This window comes from Coccinella septempunctata, chromosome 4, assembly GCF_907165205.1.
Source record: "Coccinella septempunctata chromosome 4, icCocSept1.1, whole genome shotgun sequence".
Lineage (NCBI taxonomy): Eukaryota > Metazoa > Arthropoda > Insecta > Coleoptera > Coccinellidae > Coccinella > Coccinella septempunctata.
The window spans coordinates 28,975,968-28,997,798 of NC_058192.1; the positions used below are offsets into that span (position 1 = coordinate 28,975,968).

Here is a 21,831-nt window from a genome sequence, read left to right on the forward strand (position 1 = left end):
AGTGACGCCGAGGACGTATGGGTGAAAATCTCAATAAATAACACCAAAATTTTGCTCTGTTGTGTATATATTCCACCGACTGATTCTAATATTGTCACTATTTTCAGCAAAAAACTCTGTTCTATTATGCACGATCTTAGAGACCACACTGTACTAATTGTGGGAGATTTTAATTTTCCTAATTTAGTGTGGGAGAAGGGTACCAAGGGCGATTTTAAGGCCATTAATGTTGATAGTAGGAGTGAAAAACTTTTAGATACTTTATGTTTTTTAGAGTTATTTCAATTCAATGCCAATAAAAATAGTAATGACAAAACACTTGATTTGATATTCTGCAATAGCTATGTAGTGAATAATGTTCAGAAATGTGATTCTCCTGCTGTCTCGGAGGATAAACACCATCCAGCGCTCGAGTTTCTGCTGGAGCTTGAAAATATCAAATCTTTGAAGAAATCGGATGAATACTTTTTCAATTTTAAAAATGCCGATTATGATTTTATCAATCGAACATTGCTTGGAATACCATGGACTGAATTGTTAGATTGCAGTGATGTAGATTCTGATGTCGAGACTTTTTACGGTTTTATTTACGATATTATTGAATTATGTGTTCCAAAGTTCAAAGTAAGAAAAAAATTCCCTTCCTATTTCTCTTATCAATCAATTAAACTCATCAAGCGTAAGAATAAAATACACAAAAGGTGGAAGATTTATAAGAATATAGCGGACGAAGTTGAATATAAAACATTACGGTCCTTGTGCAAATATAACATTAAAAAAGATTTCATGAATTATAAAAATATAGCTGAAAACGAAATTAAAATTGATCCTAGGAGGTTTTTTAAGTTTGTTTCCGTCAAAAGTAAAGTTTCCGGTTTTCCCAACTCTATGTCTTTCAAAAATAAAACAGCAAATGGAGGGCAACAAATAAGCGATCTATTTGCTGAATACTTCGAAAGTGTGTATGCTCATCCACATTTCCACAATCAATCTGGTAATACTGATACTCCTGATGAACTCAACAACTACTTTCTTAGTGGAGTTGAAATCGACGTTGGAGATGTGGAAAAGAGTCTTAATTCGTTAAATGTGAACAAGGGTGCAGGACCCGATTTGATACCCAGTTGTTTTATTCGAAACTGTAGCGAAGCACTTTCTATTCCCCTAACTATAATATATAATAAATCATTAAAAACAGGAGTGTTTCCGAAGAAATGGAAGGAGGCTACCATTGTACCTATTTACAAATCAGGTAAAAAGGATTTTATAAACAATTATAGACCTATCAGTAAACTTTGTATTTTTGGTAAAATATTCGAATCAATTGTGTATCCTCACCTCCTTCATCTAGTTCAAACTCAAATAATTCCCGAACAACATGGATTTTTTAAAGGACGGTCCATTGAGACTAATTTAATTACTTTCACTGAATACCTTCTTGAAAGTTTAGATAAAGGCATTCAGGTCGACGCTGTTTACACTGACTTTAGCAAAGCCTTTGATAAAATAAATATTCAATTTCTGATCACCAGGTTGAGGGAGGTTGGAGTATGCGCTTCCCTTTTACGTTGGTTCATATCCTACTTGAATAAAAGATCTCAATATGTTTCAGTAGAGGGATTCAAATCTCGGTATTTCGCACCGACTTCAGGGGTGCCTCAAGGATCCCACCTGGGTCCACTCTTATTTATTATATATATAAACAATATTATAAGGTATTTCAATACCTGTAAAATACTCCTCTTTGCCGACGATCTCAAAATTTACTTCAGAATCAATGACTATAATGATTGTATAACCCTACAGAGAGAACTATGTAAATTTGAGGAATTCTGTAAAAGGAGCGGACTCATACTGAACTTGAGTAAATGTCAGGTGGTTTCTTCCACAAGAAATAAAAATATTATTCTCTTTCCCTACTCAATTCAAGACGTCGTGCTTGGTCGTTCAACTCATGTGAAAGATCTGGGAGTCGTATTTGATTCTAAGCTCAAATTTGATTTACATATCGACCATGTCACCTCATCCTGTAACGTGTTGCTGGGGTTTATACTGAGACAGAGCCAATGGTTTTCTGACCGAAGAACTGCAGTTATTCTCTACTATAATTACGTTTTCAGTAGACTTAATTTTGCCTCTTGTGTTTGGAGTCCCAAATACGACGTATACATAAACCGTCTCGAGAAAATTCAAAGAAGGTTCCTCCGCACTTTGGGGTACAGATACAACTTGAGTCTGACTCGGGGAGATCCCAGTAACTACTCCACTAGATTGAAGTTTTTTAACATGATAAGCCTCGGTGATCGCAGAGTTGTTGGCGATATTGTTTTTGTCTCTAAATTGTTGAGCAATCGTGTAGACTCTCAAGACATCACTGGGCTGATTAACTTGCATGCGCCAATTCGACGATGTAGATACCCGGAAACCTTCCATCTACCTTTAACGCACACCAACAGCGCGAAAAATTCCCCTATTTCCAGGATGCTGCGTCACTGCAATCATCTAAAAGATCAAATCGATGTATTTTTCCAAAGTGAAAAAACCTTGAAAAACCCACTCAAAAGGGCTTTTCTATCCCGCTATTGAGTTGCCTCACCTCTGGCTCTACATCTGTTATTTTTCTTTTTTTCTTTGTTCCAATCTTTCACTTATTATTAGGTATATATATTGGGTATTAGTAATAAGGCACTTTTGTTGATTTTTTGTATTATTACTTTGTGAACACTGATTTGGGTATTGGGTTACCTGTTTGTGTTCCTTGTGAATAAATAAATAAAAAAATAAAAAAAAACGATACATAAGCATGGAAATTTATTTTTATTCTGACTCATCAGAAGTATCCACCTCAAAATCAATTTCTTCCTCGTTTTCCTCAGTATATGGGTTGAGTTTGACACAACACTGATCAGTTGCATAAAGCCACATTGCGTTAACAAAAATTGTACGCAAAATTTTTTGTTTTAGTGAAATCCAGCATGGTGGGATCAAATTTGAGTCGATGGCTCTAACCTTTTTCATAAATTTGTCCTTGTTTTCCTTTGTTCCATATGTTTTTTGGAACACCCGATATACAGCATCATTGACGCTTATACAATGTTTGATGCCATAAATAAGAGCAGTTAACTCCTGAACGCATTCAATTGTCTCTCCGACGAAAAGATCTGCTGAATCTGTCAATGATGCGAATACTTGCATTCATAGACTAATCGAACAGTTATTCGATGTTTCCATTCCGTAAGGCTAGTTGCACACAAACCGATTTTGGACAGCCGATTTTATATCGGTCGTCCAAAGTTCAATAGTGAACCACGTGTGGGAACGGGACCTGGCACACAAGCCGCGCGCCGACCGCGACCGCTGATCGGTGCCGGTAAAATGCCGGCGAGCAACCGTCCAATGCCGGCAATAACAGGATATAGTGGCGTACGTGACTAACTATACGTTTGTACAAGCACCGATTGTTTATCATTGAACTCAAGGAAGCGTTTTTTCCTGAGTTCAATGTTGTTTATCGACCATTTCAGTCGACTTCGTTTGGCTGATCGTTTGTCTGGTAAAAATCCGGTGAGTGTGCTCGCAATTACTACCGATAAAATATCGGCCGATTTTATTCCGGGCCGTCTAAAATCGGTGTGTGTGCAACTAGCCTAAACAAGCGTGCTCTCAGTTTCATAGTTTCTTAAAATATTGATTGTGACCAAAAAAACCTGATGTAAAAATGAAGAAGTGTTTCGTGTGTGGTTCGGATTAATCTGTTATTGATTTCAATGCTGAATCATTCAAGGACCTCTTCAACCTAGACCAAGCGATTTTCTAGGAAGTCTAAGAAATTATCGTTTTAACGAAGCTCTAATACTATAATAATTCTTGGCTATATACTGGGAAAATGATCATTTAGTACCAATCATCAAAAATAAAAAAAATTTTATAACAGTTGGAGAAGTCTGTTTTTCTTATAATACAATCGGTAACCACGTCGTCAATGACGTGAAGAAGCAGATACTAGGATCATGTTCCACATCGACCACATTTAAAAAGTGCCACCGAATTCGAGAATATTGGTCAAAGCAAATGATACCGATGATTTAGTAATTTTACTTGCCAATATCCAAAAATTTCCGGAGACTCAATTTTTTTTGGCAGGCTCATCAAAGAAAACCAATAAAAAAGATTTTGATTGCATAGATTGTACTGAGCTGGCGATGAAGTTGGGTACATATGGAACAAAGGGAAACAAAGACAAATTTATGAAAAAGATTAGAGGCATCGACTCAAATTTGCTCATGCTGGATTTCACTAAAACAAAAAAATTTGCGTACCATTTTTGTTAACGCAATGTGGCTTCATGCAACTGATCGGTGTTGCGTCAAACTCTACCCGGAAAAATGCGGTTGGTTTTTGGATGGCCATTTGAAGCCATGCACATATTGTCTGACTTATAATATTTGTCATCATCAAATAACAGATGAGGGTATATATTTCTTATATCGTATCTCGTACTATAAGTAATTTATACATGTTTTCGTACGGTTGTTTCAGTATATCGGAACAAATTTCAGACCCAGAACAATTTCGGCATAAATCCGACTACGTAGTAGTAGTATGGGGTTTTTCAATAAGAGGTACGTGATGTTGAAAGATATTTATAATAGGGTGCCATGCTTTGATGTTAGTAACTTGATATGACATTTCACAAGTCATTACAAGTCGTAAATCGCAGCGGTTCACGGTAGAATAGCGTGTTTACATTGTGAAAACTTAGTATGAAAAAGAGTCTTCTGTCATAAAGACAATTCGCAGAATTCGTGATTACTTTGGTCGCCATAAGCGCGCAACAGAAAAAACAATTCGTAGTTTTGTGCATAACTTTAAAACTGATGGATCTGTTCAAGATGTAAAGTCTCCAGTACGTGAACGTGCATGCTGTTCTGTGGAAAAGATTGCAGCGGTTCGTGAAAAAGCGGCTGAAGATTCAGAAATGGCTATCCCACGACATTGGTTCTCAGCAAAACCACAACGTGGCGAATTTTAAAAATACCAAAGATTACAGAGTAAACTCTATAATCCATACCAAAGATTATAGAGTTTAATCTCTGGAGAGTGGTGGAGAGACAAACCTTTTGTTATTGGCATTATAGAGTAAACTCTTTTGCACCCATACAAGATACAGTTACACAAGAATTAAAGGCAGCTGACCACTTGCAGCGTCGTTCGTTTGCTTTCGACTTTTGCAGAAGAATAATGTTTAGCGATGATGACCACTTTCATTTTAGTGGGAATGTAAACACACAAAACTGTGAGTGAAACTCGCATCCACGAGAGAAGCCACTCTCAACTTGTGACCGTTTGGTGCACTTTGTGGGATGGGGGCATAATCGGGCCATACTTATTTGAAAATGAAGATGGTGAAGCGGTTACAGTCAATGGTGAACTTTACAGCACCATGATAAATGAATTTTTATGGCCAGCTTGAAGGGATATGGAAGTTCACAATATGTGGTTTAAATAGAATGGTGGTTATTGCAGAGAGAAAGAATCCTATCGGGAAATGGTGATGCTAACTGGCAGTCCAGATCGTCCGACCTAACGCCCTCGATTAAAATCATCATATGTAATGAAAAATGAAAATACATAGAATTCATTCAGAAATGGATTTAAAAAAATCAATTTCTCTGTTTTTCCCGATGTAAAATATATTTCTTCATATCAAATTTCATTTATTTCGTTGTGTAGTCGAAGATTCAATGAAGAAAATGAGCATTGGTAAAGTTCAATATTCGATAGATAAATGATTCCTATTACCTACAACTCTCACCTATAAATTTTTTCGATGCTACTACCTACCCTTGTTACGGAACTTTTACCTAGCCCTCTTATAATTTATACCTACTAATTTTCCGACCAACCACAAACTGGTAAGAATTTTTCACTTTTAATTATCTTTGGCCCTGGACTAAATGAATTTGTTTCAATTTTGGGTTTCCGGGTATTTTCAGCGTGGTCTTTTCGCCTACATAACATAACAACTGCGGTAGGCGACTTCAGTGAAATCTCGGTCCAAGATTATTTCTCACCGGAGTCACCGGATTATATTCCTAGCCTGAGGTAGCATGGTATAGCTTCCATACTCCCTTTTCTTTCCTCTGATAGTATTCCTTTGTTTTAGGAATAACTTCTGATCTAAATATAGGTTTGATGTAGCCGATACTTGATAAAAATTCATAATTGAACTTGAAACAGATTATACGATTTTAACAAAAATTTGATTTCAAAACACGACATGTATTTCGCTATCACAATAGCATCTTCAAGTTCAGTTTACTTTCACCCACCTGAAGATGCTAATCTGATAGTGAAACACGTATCGTGGTTTGAAAACTCATTTTTGAGAAAATGGTAAGTCTGTTTTGAATTCACTTCTGATTTATGATGGATTTGTGTTTGGATAACTTTAATTTTGGTGTAAATCTTGATGCATCTGAATGCAGATGCATTAAATTCTCAATAATCTCGCATTACTTTGGATTATCATTCGAAGTAACTTATAGCTTGATTCTATTTGTCCAACGAATTCTTCGAATATACATAGCAGGTTTTCCAATCAGAGATTTCAATATGATTTACGGGTTATTTTTTCCTGAAACTGTAAACAAAAAGGAATACATATACCTAACAACGTAACATTCAAAACTGTTACAATTTCCAACAAAATTTGGGGGAATACCTCTTAGTTGAAAAATATCTCGGGTATTCTGCAGCAGCTTCTCGGTCAAAAATATCACGATATGGCTTATTGCATGAAAAATTCTCACAAAATTGTTGAAATTCGAGCTGTGGGAGAGGTCAGTGAGGAAAATAATCGAATTCATGCTCTTCGTGCAAGGACAGCACTAGGAAATATTGCTGGTTGCAAGGTTGTCCTTGAGTTTTTCATTTGACTCCTTTCTGTGAAACAATTTGTCAAACGACTTTACATCGGATTATGCATAAATAGATACCTACTTGGGTTAAGTTAAGGTGCATAAAAATTAGTTAACAAAAGAACTCAAACCTGCTCACCATCGGTTACGAGGGCATGGAAAGTAACCTAAATTATTAATTAATTATATTTTACATTACAAGATTTCTGCGGATGCTGTCTAGTAAATTCAAGAACCCAAGTGAGAATTCATCAGTATGTCGTAAGAATTTCATGTCATTATGGAAGAAATAGTGAAGTAATCCAAATATTCCAAAAATGTAATGAAAATTGCATCAGAAAATCATGGTTCATGAAACGTAGCCACGGAAGCCATTTAGCTGATATTGTTTTTCAATACCTCCTTCCGAAATTATACTCGTTTTACCTATAAATAGAAAGGAAATATCTTATTGGAAAACACTGTATATACACTGCGCAAAAAAATTAACGCACATTATGGAAATCTCAAATTTATTCTACAACTGAAGGTGTTCTCTATGATAATTATTTTTATCAAAATTATGCATGCATATGTTATCCACTTTCAACGGTTTTCTTCAATACAGATGTTTTTTCCCAGCAGGAATAAAAAAGATGATATTATCAGATTTTTAATGTATTGGATCCATTCTAAAATCAGTTGTTCTCGATCAATTCTAGTGATCAATAGTTTTTCCTTCGTTTGATTTTCTACACTCGATCGCTATGCAACGCGAAACACGCAATTTGACCCAAGAGGAATGTGCCCAAGCGGTAGTTTTGCGAGAAGAAGGGTGGACATACACAAGAATTGCAGAAAGGTTTGGAGTTTCCCATACAAGTGTGTCCAGAATGTTGCAGCGATTCAGGGAGACAGGTATGAATGTCAGAAGGCCAGGACAGGGTAGACCACGGGTAACAACTGCCATTCAAGAACGTTACTTGAGAGTTTCTTCGTTGAGACAACGGTTTGCAACCGCTCGCCTTCTTCAAATTCAGCTTGAGCAAACTCATGAGGTGCAAATTAGCACTCAGACAATGAGAAATCGCCTCAGAGAATATGATTTAAGGCCACGTGTCGCGGCAAGAGGCCCAGCTCTTACCCCAGCCCATTGAAGGGCGCGTTTGGATTTTGCGAGAGAGCATATCCATTGGGAAGAGGCCGATTGGGAAAGAGTTCTCTTCACAGATGAGTCTAGATTCTGCCTCTACCATTGTGATCGATGTTCCCTTGTATACAGACGTCCACATGAAAGATATGCTCAGTGCAATTTCCTGAATACTACTGGTTTCGTGGGAAGATAGATTATGGTATGGGGTGGAATATCTTTGACTGCTCGCACAGACCTACTGATCGTTGATAATGGAGCTATGAATGCTGTTAAGTATATAAGGAACATTCTTGAAGAGCATATAGTGTCATTTGCCCCATACATTGTTGAAAATTTCATTTTTATGGACGATAATGCCAGACCCCATCGTGCGCGCATCGTTCAGGTCTCTCGAATGGAATGGCCAGCAAGAAGTCCAGATCTCAATCCGATTGAGCAGGTTTGGGACAACCTCAATAGAAGGCTGAGAAGTTCAGAAAATCATCCAGCTACTCTTAATGACTGAGGAATCCAACTCGGAGAAATCTGGAAAGGATTAGTTCAGAACATTTTAAAATCACTCATTTTGAGTATAAACCGTCGTTGCCGAGCTGTAATTAACCCAAGGGGTGGAAATACCAAGTATTAAATCACTTATCAGCATTTCAGTATTTTGAAAATTCATCTTTCTTCTTCCACATAAGATTCGGTGAAAACCTTAAATTTTCTTCCATTTAATGTGTCTTGTTTCGTTCAAAACCTTTCCGAGAGAACATAAAAAATAAGTTATAAAGTCAATGTAGAGTTAACTTTCATTAAAATCGAGATTTTCAGAATGTGCGTTAATTTTTTTGCGCAGTGTATTTGTAAGAATTGAATGAAATTGGTACATGAATTGTCCAATGGCAAATTAATTAATCTCAATCAAATTATTACTCTATTCGGTCACGTACTAATTAAGTTTTTTTTTGAAATTCAATTTTCTGTCGATGAATATCAAATCCCATATTTGAAGTTTAATGTTTGCCATAATACGTTCATTCGATCAATTGATGTAAGGTAAGTAGCGAGCATCTATTATAATGTACGGAAAATAGCCAGACTGCCGTCTGCTACCTCCGACTATGACAGCGTACTCAATGGTACGTAGCGGTCAGGTGAGTTGAACTTTCCAGCAATATTACCTGCAGAATGTTGGTGGAACGTGGAATGTTGATTCCCCCCCACATGTATTTTATTCTTGACAGTTCTCTCAGTATTCCATCCGAGTCCGCTCATAATTCGACTTCCTCTGCATAAGTCGTACCGCGTAAACTTTGTTTTTTAATTGTTGTTAAACCGTAAATTAGCACAATAAACGATCATACGGGTCACTTGTTGACAATCCTATTGACCTGTGTTCTTTCCGAGTGAAACAGTGTGTCCATTCATTAAAGGTTGTTTGTGAGAAAGTGTCAGGTAATGTTTGAACGACAAATTTGTACAATCCCCGAAGATTACAAAAATCAAGAGTGAAACCCATATGTTGGACATTTCTCTGAGAGTGCGAGAAACTTCATTAGGATAATTAATTGTGTTGGTGAGATCGTTGAGGATAGGAGATTCTAGGTCACAAACCATTGAAATTCAGATTATTCGTGTCGATCATTGAATCAAATATACGTCTTGGAGCATATCACATATAAGACAATCCTTGAATTCTTGAACATAAAACAGAGAAATCTTCGAGTGTTGTTCTAGAATTGAAAATTCTATGCAAAAGCTAAACTTAACAAATATTTTGAGAAACTCGGTTAGTTCAATTCAGTCTAGTTCACACTATCTTAAAAAATAGTAGAAAATAAATTATACAACAAAAATTTTAGTATTTCATGTATCTGTTCCAAATGGATGGAAATGTTTATCATTTACTTTGGTACATGGGGTAGAAATCTTAGTTCTAATGAATTGAATGATTATGAATGACATACTCATTATTGGTGAAATCAACATAAAAAGTGTCAGATATTCTCTTGCAAACTACTCCAATGTTGCAGTTATACAAATAAGATTATATTTTCTGTTTTCACTGTAAAATCATAAATTCAACCATCCATAGTGTTATAGGAAAACTTAAGACATCCTTGAAATTTTTCCCAGTGTTAAAGTAGAGGTTAACGTATTCTTGAAGAAGACTCGAACTGATTTAAAATGTCTGTATTTTATCGAAGTCAAGTTTCTTTTCTCTATGGTTTTCCATTTGAGATTACGAATATTACATTAGAAAAACTGAATTTGTAGCTTCTTCTTTTTTGTTCTGCTTATTGGTGAAACGTTATGGTAAATATGGGGTGGTTCCGATGAGAGTCATCCATTCTGAGCCTCTCCCATAATTATAAGAAAAACTGCAAAATATATTCTCCTGAAATTCATTTTTAGTGTAGTATACAGGATGACTAGGAAATCTTAAATATATTCGCGTTTTTGGCACTTCCGGTTATACCGGACGTATCTATAAACTTGTATTTTCCAAAAGCAGGTGCGTTCCACTTTTTCCCGCAAGCATTGCAAGCAAGTCGTAAAGTGTCATTTTTCAAAACGGTGCGGGAAAAACGCCTGTTTTTTCTTTGCCGCATTCATTTTCTTATTTTGCATATCACATATCACATAATGTAATGTGAAACGGAAGCTCATGATTCAAATTAAGGCTCAAAAACCTTCGCCTTATGATTGATACAGAGTAACGATCGAAGCACCGCACTTATTTTACCCAGATTTTTCTATATCAATCATTATTCCTATCCATAGGACATTCCGTGAGAGAGTTCAGAAACTTTTGCCAACCTTGAATACCCGTGAAAACATCACTGAAAGAATATTTTTTTACAAGCGTGCGCGTTCAACCCTCTTTCCGCACGCATTTCAAGTTGCAACGAGTCACTTTTCCACACGGTGCCGAAAAAACGCCTGCTGTTCCTTTTCCGCACTCAAATATTAGAGTGTAAATTGAATTCTGTCATGTCTCTAAGCACCGAATGCCAGCGATGAGAAAACTATGGTAACGGCATGCATAATTAAGTCTATAATTGCATATGAATTAATCAAATTTTATCTGTTTCGTAAAATGGATATCTCTACACCTACTATACAAGGTGATTCATTGGTAAATGGGCGGAAGCTGAAGTTACATAGAGGACAAGGAGGTGAGTCAGAATAACCCATATTACAGTGTCTATCTCGCTTCATAATCAAGATACAGAGTGTTTTACTGATTTGTCAACTTCTTCAATTACCCATAACTTTTGAACCACCGTATATTTTCTGATGATATTTGGTGGCTTTATTCTTCACAGCAACTAGTTCATACTGACATAGTAACTGTATTTCTTTCAGGTCCGGCCTAGAAAAACCCAAAAAACACCCTGTTTATCAATATTTCTCAAATTTGGTAGGATATTCGAAAATAGAACAAAAACTCAAAGGGGGCAAGGGTACTTCTGCATGCAATTTTAATACTCAATTAATCTAGTCAAATCTGAATATTCACACAAGACAGTAACCAAAATTTCAAAAAAAATTTATTTCATTCGATATTTATTAGTTTTACAAACTCAATTGAATTTTTTGGGTCACAAACGTTAAACAATACGAAATCAGAGGTGTGATATCTAATATAAATAAATATCATCGTTTAAAGTGGTAAAATTACTTGAAATTATCACATATTAATCCAAGTATAAATCTGTTCATTCCTTGTGTTTCAAGTTTGAGACCCAAAAATATAAGGGTCTGATGAAAGGCTAAGATTCAGGAAATTTAGTGAATACCGAATAAAATTTCGGTTACTGTGTTGTCTGAAACTTCAGATTTGACTGGGTTTATTGAGTAAAAATCGCACGCGGAAGTAGAGAAATACCTTGTTCCCTTTAGTTTTTTCTACTTTTAGCGAATATCATATATCAAATATTAAGAATTTCGATACACAAGGTTTTTTTGATTCAATCCGAGTTATCAGATTTTCCTAGACCGGACCTGAATAAAAATGGATTACTACGTCATTATAAACTATTTGTTGCGGAGAATAAACGTACCAAATATTATCAAAATATATAGGCCGGTTCGAAAGTTATAGGTAATTTAAGAAATTGTCAAAATCACTTGTATCTTGATTATGAAAAGAGAAAGGCAGGTTATTCTGACTCACCTCAGTACTTCGGAATCACTTTGGAAAAACTTTAAGGGTATGTTTATGTAAAACACTAGACGGCGCTCTTTCAAATTCCATAAATATTCTATAATATTAACTTGTGGGTTCATTCTAGAAAACTGAATAGATCATAAAGTGATGCAGAAGGCAGCTGTCGCCTTAACAAATACATACTACGATTTAACTGAGTTGGGATCTTGCGGTTTACACCAAAACCCTCTGAACGCCTTCAATAAATTAGTGAAAGGAGATTATTACTTGTTGACGATTCCTAGGGACAGTTATTTATATTATTTTCGAGGAAAAATTTTAAGTAAGTTTGGTTAGTTTTTAGTTTTGACCCCCGAATCTTTGAACGAGTGAAATCAAAATTTTCTTAGTAAGATCAATAGACCAAAGCATAAAAAACACTTGTCCCTAACAACGATCCACTACCAATCTGAAAGTAAAGAAAATATAAATAGACAGAAAACGTTTGTGTATCGTTTCTTTTCATTCAATTTACTTTTGTAGTAGGTACGCTTGGTTTAGTTGGCTAAAAAAAAATAAGATACTAATTAGGGTAGACATTTTTTAGGATGCTTTCAGGAAAGATCAAATGTTTTCATGAGCGTTCTTATCTTTCATGAAATATTCAGTATAGTTTCGTTTGCTATGTAGAAATTCAAGATATTCCAACATAAAAGGGTTTCACTCTGGGAAAAGAGATTTGCAGAAAACTTCTGCTACTAGTCATTCAATGCAATTCATTTGTTTAAGGGAGTCCCTGGCACGTGAATATCATGTCCACATCCAACATATCTATCATTGGAGAGTCCGTCAGATTGGTTCCTGCCAACATCTCTGCTGTTTTCGAAATAATAACAAGTACAAATGTAGCCCCTGACGATCTTGTTGTTCATGTAATTTCGCCGAGCAAAAGAGCTCTGCAAGCCCGAGTGTTACCGGGTAACAGAACTGGGGTACAGAGTGTTGAATTTGTGCCTACTGAGGTCGGTACTCACATTATTGAGGTGACCGTGAATGGAGAAAAACTACCGTCAGGCCCACTTGTGGCCAAAGTTTATGATGCTGGTCTGATCCAAGTTGCTGATGTCAGCGGAGGTGTTGTGGGACAACCAGTTCAATTTAGAGGTAGGTAGTTATGCAAAATTTATTGAAGCTTGTGAGAATATGAAATGCATATTTTATCCTCAACTGTTCCCACTTAACTGTGCTCCTTTAGCAGGACGAATTTTTTTAAGACATATATTCTTGAACACCAAAAGGAATACATAGGTAATCAGTATTAAGACTTCAATAATGCCTCCTCCAAATAATGTGAGGACCAATAGCATAGCTACTTCGTTTGTAGATTTTATTTCGTTTCGTAAATTCGCAGTTATTCAATTACCAATATTTTTACAATTGTTGATCAAAAATATATATTTATGTTAAAATAAGGTATACTCTATTCATTTTTATATTAGCACTCGGTTGGCCATGGAAATTTGACACATTTTACTTTGTATAATATGAAAATGTGGGGTTATGACGCTTGTCAAAATATTTTTGTGTTTTGAATCAGCGCTATGTTGTCCGTTCTACGTGAAAGTCTCAGTAATTACGTATTTTATCACAATGTCGAATAATATGAAGTCGAAAATATGTGACAAACATAATTGACATTTATACAAACTTATTGAAGGCACACCAAATCAGATTATTTGCATGGAAAATTCAAAAGATCAGTTTTTAAATATATTTACTTTTGATATGGAAGAAAATTTAATTATTGACACATATAATATGCAGTAGCTTCAGGTCATCTTTTTTGGCTAAAGGCTAAAGCTGTTCATTACCCATACAGCACATGACGTCCAATGGACGTCCATTTTATATCCAAATGAAGTACAAACGTCCACGGACCTTATATGGAAGTCCAATGGATGTACATTTCTGGACATTTACTGTACGTTCATTAATGGACGTTTTATGGATGTCCATTGTACTTTAAATAAGGGATGTTGGACAAACATCCATATACGTCCCTTATTGGACATCCTCTGGATATACAAATCTGGATCTTAATTGTACTATCAGAAATTGTACGTTAGTGTACGTCCATTCAACGTACATTTTTGGATCAACGTGAATTATCCAAGAATGTACATCTTTTGGATGTTCGGATCTGGATATAAATATGTACTTCCAGAAATTGTACTTTTCTGTACGACAACTGGATGTATCATTTTCTAGTATCTATAATTATTCATTTCTCAACATTCGTAGGATGTACATTTCTGGACATTTACTGTACGTTCAAAAATGGACGTTTTATGGATGTCCATTGTACTTTGAAAAAGGGATGTTGGACAAACATCCATATACGTCCCTTATTGGACATCCTCTGGATATACAAATCTGGATCTTAATTGTACTATCAGAAATTGTACGTTAGTGTACGTCCATTCAACGTACATTATTGGATCAACGTGAATTATCCATGAATGTACATCTTTTGGTTGTTCGGATCTAGATATAAATTATGTAGGGTACCCTTCGTAATATAAATATATATTTATGTACGACAACTGGATGTGTCATTTTAGTGTATCCATAATTATTCATTTCTCAACATTCGTAGGATGTACATTTATGGACATTTACTGTACTTTCAAAAATGGACATTTTATGGATGTCCATTGTACTTTAAATAAGGGATGTTGGAAATAACAGGAATGTGTATGCAAAGATATACGCTTGTAAAGCTGCCATTACGGTCTCGGCTTTCATTGAGAGTAGGTACATACTGTGTGACGTTGAAACCCAGATGTTCCGCCCTCTCATAATTATTCCTTTTTTTACTCTGAAACTTTCGTCCCAAAGACCGAAACATTTATTTTTTGAGTTGCATTTGAGTGACACAGCGAAATATAGAATCAGAACAGATATCAAAGAGAAACTCATCAATCTGTAATCAGTGGATTTTGAAGTGGACTCGACATATTTTGGCTTTAGCTTGTTGAACTACTTTTGAAGTATAGTGTCTAGTTCTAGTTCCAGTGTGTGGTGCATATATTTGATAGAAACGAGGTGAGTCGAAGTTTTTATTCTTGAGGGAAGTGGCAAATTTACGTGTAGATAGAAAAATATAATCTAATGGGTAGAAAATGTTGAAAGAATTGAATGTTGAATGCTTATAAGAACCACGAATGTTCATCTCTGTTTCATGTTAATTTGATGATTTCATTAGGTATAATTATTCATACTATCGTAAAAAATATATTGTTATCTTTTCACAACCATGAATATCTATTATTTGGTAGGGGGACAACAATAAGAATATGAAACGGAATTACGAGAAAACATCCAGAAATTCAATTTTCAATAGATATTATCACCATACTATTATAGTTTGGTGATGTACTGAGATATGATATGACAACAATAAAAAATTTCTATGAAATAAATTTACAGAAGCGGCCATACACTCCAGTAAAGGGGACAGGAAGAAGATAGAAGAGGCTATTTCTAAATGGCTTCGAGGAGCCAACGATAGAAAATCATATATGTTTCCTATTTAGTGAATATCTATATATCTGCTTCTTTGTTATTCAGTTTTTTTGTAGTTTAGTTTTTTTTTTGCTTAGGGGCAGTAGTCCAATGTTTAAATTATAATTACTTGTTATTTATTTTATTTAAATTTTTCACATAAAGATGTAGAACATTTCCAGGCATTTCATTTTTCAATAATCCCAATTTCCTTATAATTATCAATAAATATATGTGTTGATAGGTGGGATTTTAAAATACGTTTTTTGTATCAAATTAAAAAATGCTAACCCCAATAAAATGGGCATTTGAGAAGCCCAAAAAATGTCCACTTATGTACAATGAATGGTCCAGAAAATGTCCGAACCTCACTGGATTTAACATCCTATGGACATACCTACAGGATGTACATTGGACGTACATACAGGTACGTCCATTGTACATCCTATGTCTATTGTACAATGGACGTACCTGTATGTACGTCCAATGTACATCCTATATGTACGTCCACTGGACATCCTGTATGTACGTCCATTGTATATATGTAAGTCCAATGTACATGCTGTATGTACGTCCAATGTACATCCTGTCTGTACGTCCATTGTACATCCTGTATGTACGTCCATAGGATGTTAAATCCAGTGAGGTTCGGACGTTTTATGGACCAAACATTGTACGTAACTGGACGTACAATGGATGTCCGTCATGTCCATTTTGTACGTCCAATGGACATTCAATGGATATACATGTGCTGTATGGGTAGTTGTAGATTTCAAACAAATCAACCCAAAGACGAAATGCATATGATGCAGTGGTTGGGCAAGGGTATCTTTCAAAGGAATAAACGGATAGTTACAAGAATGTTAAATTCTTGAACAAGAATCATCTTGCATCAGAGGAAGTCAAAAGAATTGAAGAAAGTTTCAAGGCAAGAGGAACGAACAAACAAACAAAAATTTCACATATGTATGTATTTATCATTGACAATGTATAGGGCAACTCAAATGAAAAATAGAGAAATTAATTTTCTGCAACTCATTCTACGCTGACATTCACTGCACTACACTGAAAATCCTGTAGTAACTTTTCTCATTCGTTCACCCTAAAATAAAATTCTTAAATGCAACAACTTTTTCGGATCTCCCAATAGAAAGAAATTCTTTGTCATCCTCTTCATTCACAATCTTTCTGATTGTGGATTGTGGCAACATTCAGATAAAATATAAGTCGTTTGTCTTTTAGATCCAGATGAAGCATTAGATAAATTCACTTACATTGAATATGTTCGCTACCGTCTGATATAATGTAAATACCATTTGAATGTCAGTTACCCACTATTTGAATCAGCGGACCTGAATTCTAAATAGCACTTTCTGAAACCCTATTACTTTTCGTAATATTAATTGATATAAGTTGTGGCAACGGCGTTTGACATTAACGACATTTCATGAGTGCGAACCTTACTCCGTTCTATACTCCATTCACTTTTATTTTAGCAGTCGGTTGGCCATGGAAATTTGACACATTTCACTCTGTATAGTTAGAAAATGTGAGGTTATGACGCTTGTCAAAACATTTTTGGGTTTTAAATCAACGCTATGTTGCCTGTTCTACGTAAAAGTTTCTGTTATTACGTATTTTATCACAATGTCGAATGTCTTCAGAAAATATGTGACGAACATAATTGAAGTTAATACAAACTGATTGAAGGCATACCAAATCCAGTTATTTGCATGGAAAATACAAGAGATCAGTATAATATCATAATATGCACTAGCATGAGGAGAGTTAATGTTCGTTATCTTCTTTGGCTAAAGTTTGAATACGTTACATCAGTTGTAGATTTCAAAAATATTAACCCGAAGATGAAATGCTTATGATGCAGTGGTTAGGATAGGTATCTCCCGAAGGAATTAGCAGATAATTACAAGAATGTTGAATTCTTCAACAAAAATCATCTTGCATCAATATAAGTGAAAGGAATTAAAGGAAGTTTCGAATCAAGATGAACTTCACTTTTGAACAAAAATTTCACATGAATAAACGATTAACAGGCAACTAGCGCGTATTTGTGGCTGTTCATCTCAATACCTACATTGATATAATAATAAATAATAATTAGGTATTTATTGGTATCTTAAGGTATCTTTATTTGGTATCTTATACATTTACAATGTATAGGACAAGTCAAATGAAAATTAGGAAAATCAATTTTCAGGAATTTATTCTACGATGACATTCATCAAAAATCCTGTAGTAAACTGTTCGCATTAATTAAAAACTCTCCGTTGATTAGAATGTTCCGAGCCTGCAATGAGCTACGAATTATCGATGTATTTCATTGTGCTGACATCAAGCTTCAGCTGAAGAAACATTTTTTGATGCAGTGATTTTTTGTTGTTGTCTTTGGTTGATTTGTTTCGCTGATTTTTATTTTCATCTTTGTAATTTGTGGATACTGTTTATGGGTCATTGACCTGTTTGTGTTCCCAATGTCAAATAAATAAATAAAATAAATAAATAAATAATTTACTCAAACATAAAATTCTCAAATGCCACCACTTTTTTGGGTCTCCCAATAGAATTCTTTGTCATCCTCTTCATTCACAATCTTTCTGATTGTGTATTTGAATGAGCGGACCTGAATTCTAAATAGCACTTCCTGAAACACTGTCTCTTTTTTCAATCACTTTCGGCATTTTCGTAATAAAAATTGATTTAAGTGGTGGCAACGGCGATATGACATTAACGACATTTCATGAGTGCCAACCTTACCCCGTTCTAGTTACAAAAACTTGAGAAAATTATTTCATGGCCTACCGAATGCTAAAATAAATGTGAATGGAGTATAGTTACAAAAACTTGAGAAAATTATTTCATGGTCAACCGAGTGCTAGAATAAAAGTAAATGGAATATAGTTCAGATAAATCAATCTAATTAACCGTTTTTGAGTAATTAGAGTTTGAAGATAAACTCTGAACGGTGCTATTCAGATTCGGACGTATTGGATGTAAATTTGGTTGACCTTGTTGATGTTATAAATTATGACGATTGACAGATTTTGAAATCAGTATTTCATGCAGATTTAGGATACGATGTAAAAATTGGGTACTCTAATTTTCAGAAGGGTAGTATAGTGTTTATTCTACTTCGGAACATTCTATAAAGTCGAAAATAATTTCAGCGTTTACGCTAAATAGAGCGGATTCCGCCAATATCATTTTTCTAGCCCAAAATTTTTAATAGTTATACCTAGACCGATCGAGTACGACACATCCTGTAGGGAGAAAGATTTGAACATAATTTCTTCTGTAGGTGGCAAATACATCTTGAAATAAGCTCCATTAAGATATTCAGATATTTACAGTATAGTAGTATTGCTAGCTCTTACTATACAGTAAGAGCTAGCAATATTTACGAGAAAGAATTTAGGCAAGGCTGGTTTTTGAATAGGTATATGATCCCTTAAACTCACTCGAATTGAAAATGGCACCCACAGATTACAGCAGATTCATTCATCTGCTGACATCTTGTGACTACATCATCTTAAATATCGCGAAACTGGTTTAATTTTTTGTATCTCGTTAAGAGTACCCTTTTCATGTAATTTTCTTAGCTCCATCGGATGCTTCTGTTTTTTTTGCACTAAAACAAATTAAACTATAGAACTTGACCAAAAAAATTATTACTCGCCCTATAAGAGCACCCTTTATAACAATATCAGAAAAGTAAAATTGTGATGAAAAAATGTATTTTAACAACTGGTGACATTCACCGTTTAGAACTTATGCAGAGAAATTTTTTAATTTAATCAACTTAGGAAGGATATATCTCCCTTAATATGCATTTTGGGTCATGAGTTTATTTATCAAACTATACTTATTTTCCAATCTACCCCTGAAAGCTCGGTACACATTTTTGATTCCCCCTGTATATTGAAGAATCTTCCTGAATTTTTTTCTGTCTCGTACTATTAGGTGAAAGTTGACAGATTCATAAAAAAGACATGATAGTTTTATTTTGTCCAAAATCTTTGCTGAAATAAACTCATGCATCTCTTCATTCCGCTTTAGCCTAGTCTTGACGATTCAGAATAAACACAAAAAGTTGATGGAACTGAACATTTAATTACGACAATTGAGTGTGAGAAGTGAGAATGGATATTTTCCGATAGGGACCGGGAAGTGAATAGCCAAGAATTACAGTAGAATCAATGGGCAACTTATTATAAAGGTATAATTATTTTAGCAAGGCCATCAGAGAGTGATCGTTTAGAAAACATCGTTGCCAGACCTTCAAAACTATCCTCGTACTGTACACATTATTTTATGTTTTTATTCTTTTTTGAAAAATAGGTTTTTATGTATCAACCGAAATTTATTCTGGAAAGATTCCACATTTCCACTTCCAATCTCTGGAACAACTCTGGATCAATTAGAAAATTGAAATAAACGATTTGCTCCTGCGCAAATTCTTGTCTTTACTTAAACTTTTCTCTCATGATCGATTAGAATTCTTCTTTCTTTCTAATATTTTCAAAATATTTACAGTGTTGGTTCAAAATAAAAAATAAACGAACTCTTTCCTGCTACATGTTGGTATCACCGGTACCGATTTTGAAGCAATAGTTCGTCCGACCTTTTTCCACACGCAAACAGAATTGTTTCATTCTGCTTCCCTTCTACTTTTAATCTTTGTCTATAGAACATAGGTGTTACTACTGAATTCTGAATTACACTGAATTTTGTGAGAAATAGTTTTCCAATGCGAAGGTCCTCTGGTTAGCTCAGTGATATAGCACTTGACCGGCCATCAAGTGGTCGTGTGTTCCAGTTCCGCCTGAAGAATTTTTCAGTACAATTCGCTGTTTCTCCAACTGCAAACATTGTCTTCAGATCTGATCAAAAACAAATAATTCATTATACGCGTTATCAAGAGGATATGCTTGTCCCGCAAAATCATTCATATCGCCAACAATCTCTATATCTATAATCTTAATTTCTCTCCATCTTTATGAAAGGCGAATCGGACAAGAGTTATGTTTGGCCGTCACATTCGTTACAATATATTATTTTTTCTTTAATTAACGTGTTCATCCACCATAGAGCGGAATACAGGGGAATCTCGATCGAGCTTTGGATTGCAGTTAGTCTTTTATAATACACCGACGCGTTTAAGTTCCGGTTCCAGATATCCACGCAATGAATGTTTGTGTATTAGATCACAGTCCTGGATTAATAGGGAATATTATGATGCAACAAAGTATTCTTAAGGTTAGTGTGGCAATATGGGTGTTTGTCTTGTATATCGTTTTCACGGTATTGATTCGAAACAATGGATTTGTGTTTGCAGGCATAAGTTCAATCAAATCCAGAAATAGACGTTGTATCCTTTCCCTTTAATATTTTCATGTATAGATCACACAGATTTAGAAGTTCAACCATCAATTAATTTTAGCATATATAGAAATTTGGGTCGATTCAAGATATTCGGGCCTAATTTCAGATCGAATAGAGATGGTATGGGTCGAATAGGAATATACCAGGATTGTACCATTTGTCTGGTATATTTCTATTCGACGCATACCATATCTATTCGACCTGCAGTTACAGAATAGGGTCGATTGACAGTTATTATTTTCATTTTCCATAGAGACGAGGCGTTAAGAAAGCGTTGAATACTACTTCTTTCGTCTTTCTTCCTTCGATATGATCTTGAAATCTGACACAAATTTTTTCCGATTGAAGTGTAACTGAAAAATAAACCTTCTTCGGTTAGTAACGAATGCCAATGCTGGTCGAAACGTTGGAGAGAATAAGTCCTCATGATGGAATAAATCCTGCAACAAATTTGCGCATAAATTACTTCACAAGAAATAACTTAATATAATAATAATTATATTAATTTAATATAATAATTTTTAAATTCAACTCATAAAGTAGAAAAACATCAATCTTTAAACATACCTACATAGACCAGCATCTTCCGAGGAACAGTGTTCAAGGCATTTATCCATAAGCATTAGTCTCTCGATCGGTTTCTCTCTCTTGCAAATTCCAAATTCTTTAAGGGGTTGCCT

The 21,831-nt window shown here is 35.0% G+C and overlaps 1 protein-coding gene across 2 annotated transcripts in view; it reads left to right on the plus strand.

Annotated features, from left to right (window-relative positions):
• Nucleotides 1–21,831, plus strand: part of LOC123311881 (filamin-C) — a 190,048-nt gene that overhangs the window by 131,337 nt on the left and 36,880 nt on the right. The window contains exons 1-2 of one of the 2 annotated variants that reach the window (XM_044895997.1): nucleotides 9,245–9,489; nucleotides 12,977–13,351. In XM_044895997.1, the coding sequence (XP_044751932.1) occupies nucleotides 13,000–13,351 (352 nt within the window). In that variant the 5' untranslated portion in view covers nucleotides 9,245–9,489; nucleotides 12,977–12,999. Of the gene's footprint in view, nucleotides 1–9,244; nucleotides 9,490–12,976; nucleotides 13,352–21,831 lie in introns of those variants that run through there. The other variant, XM_044895996.1, reaches the window with a different exon arrangement.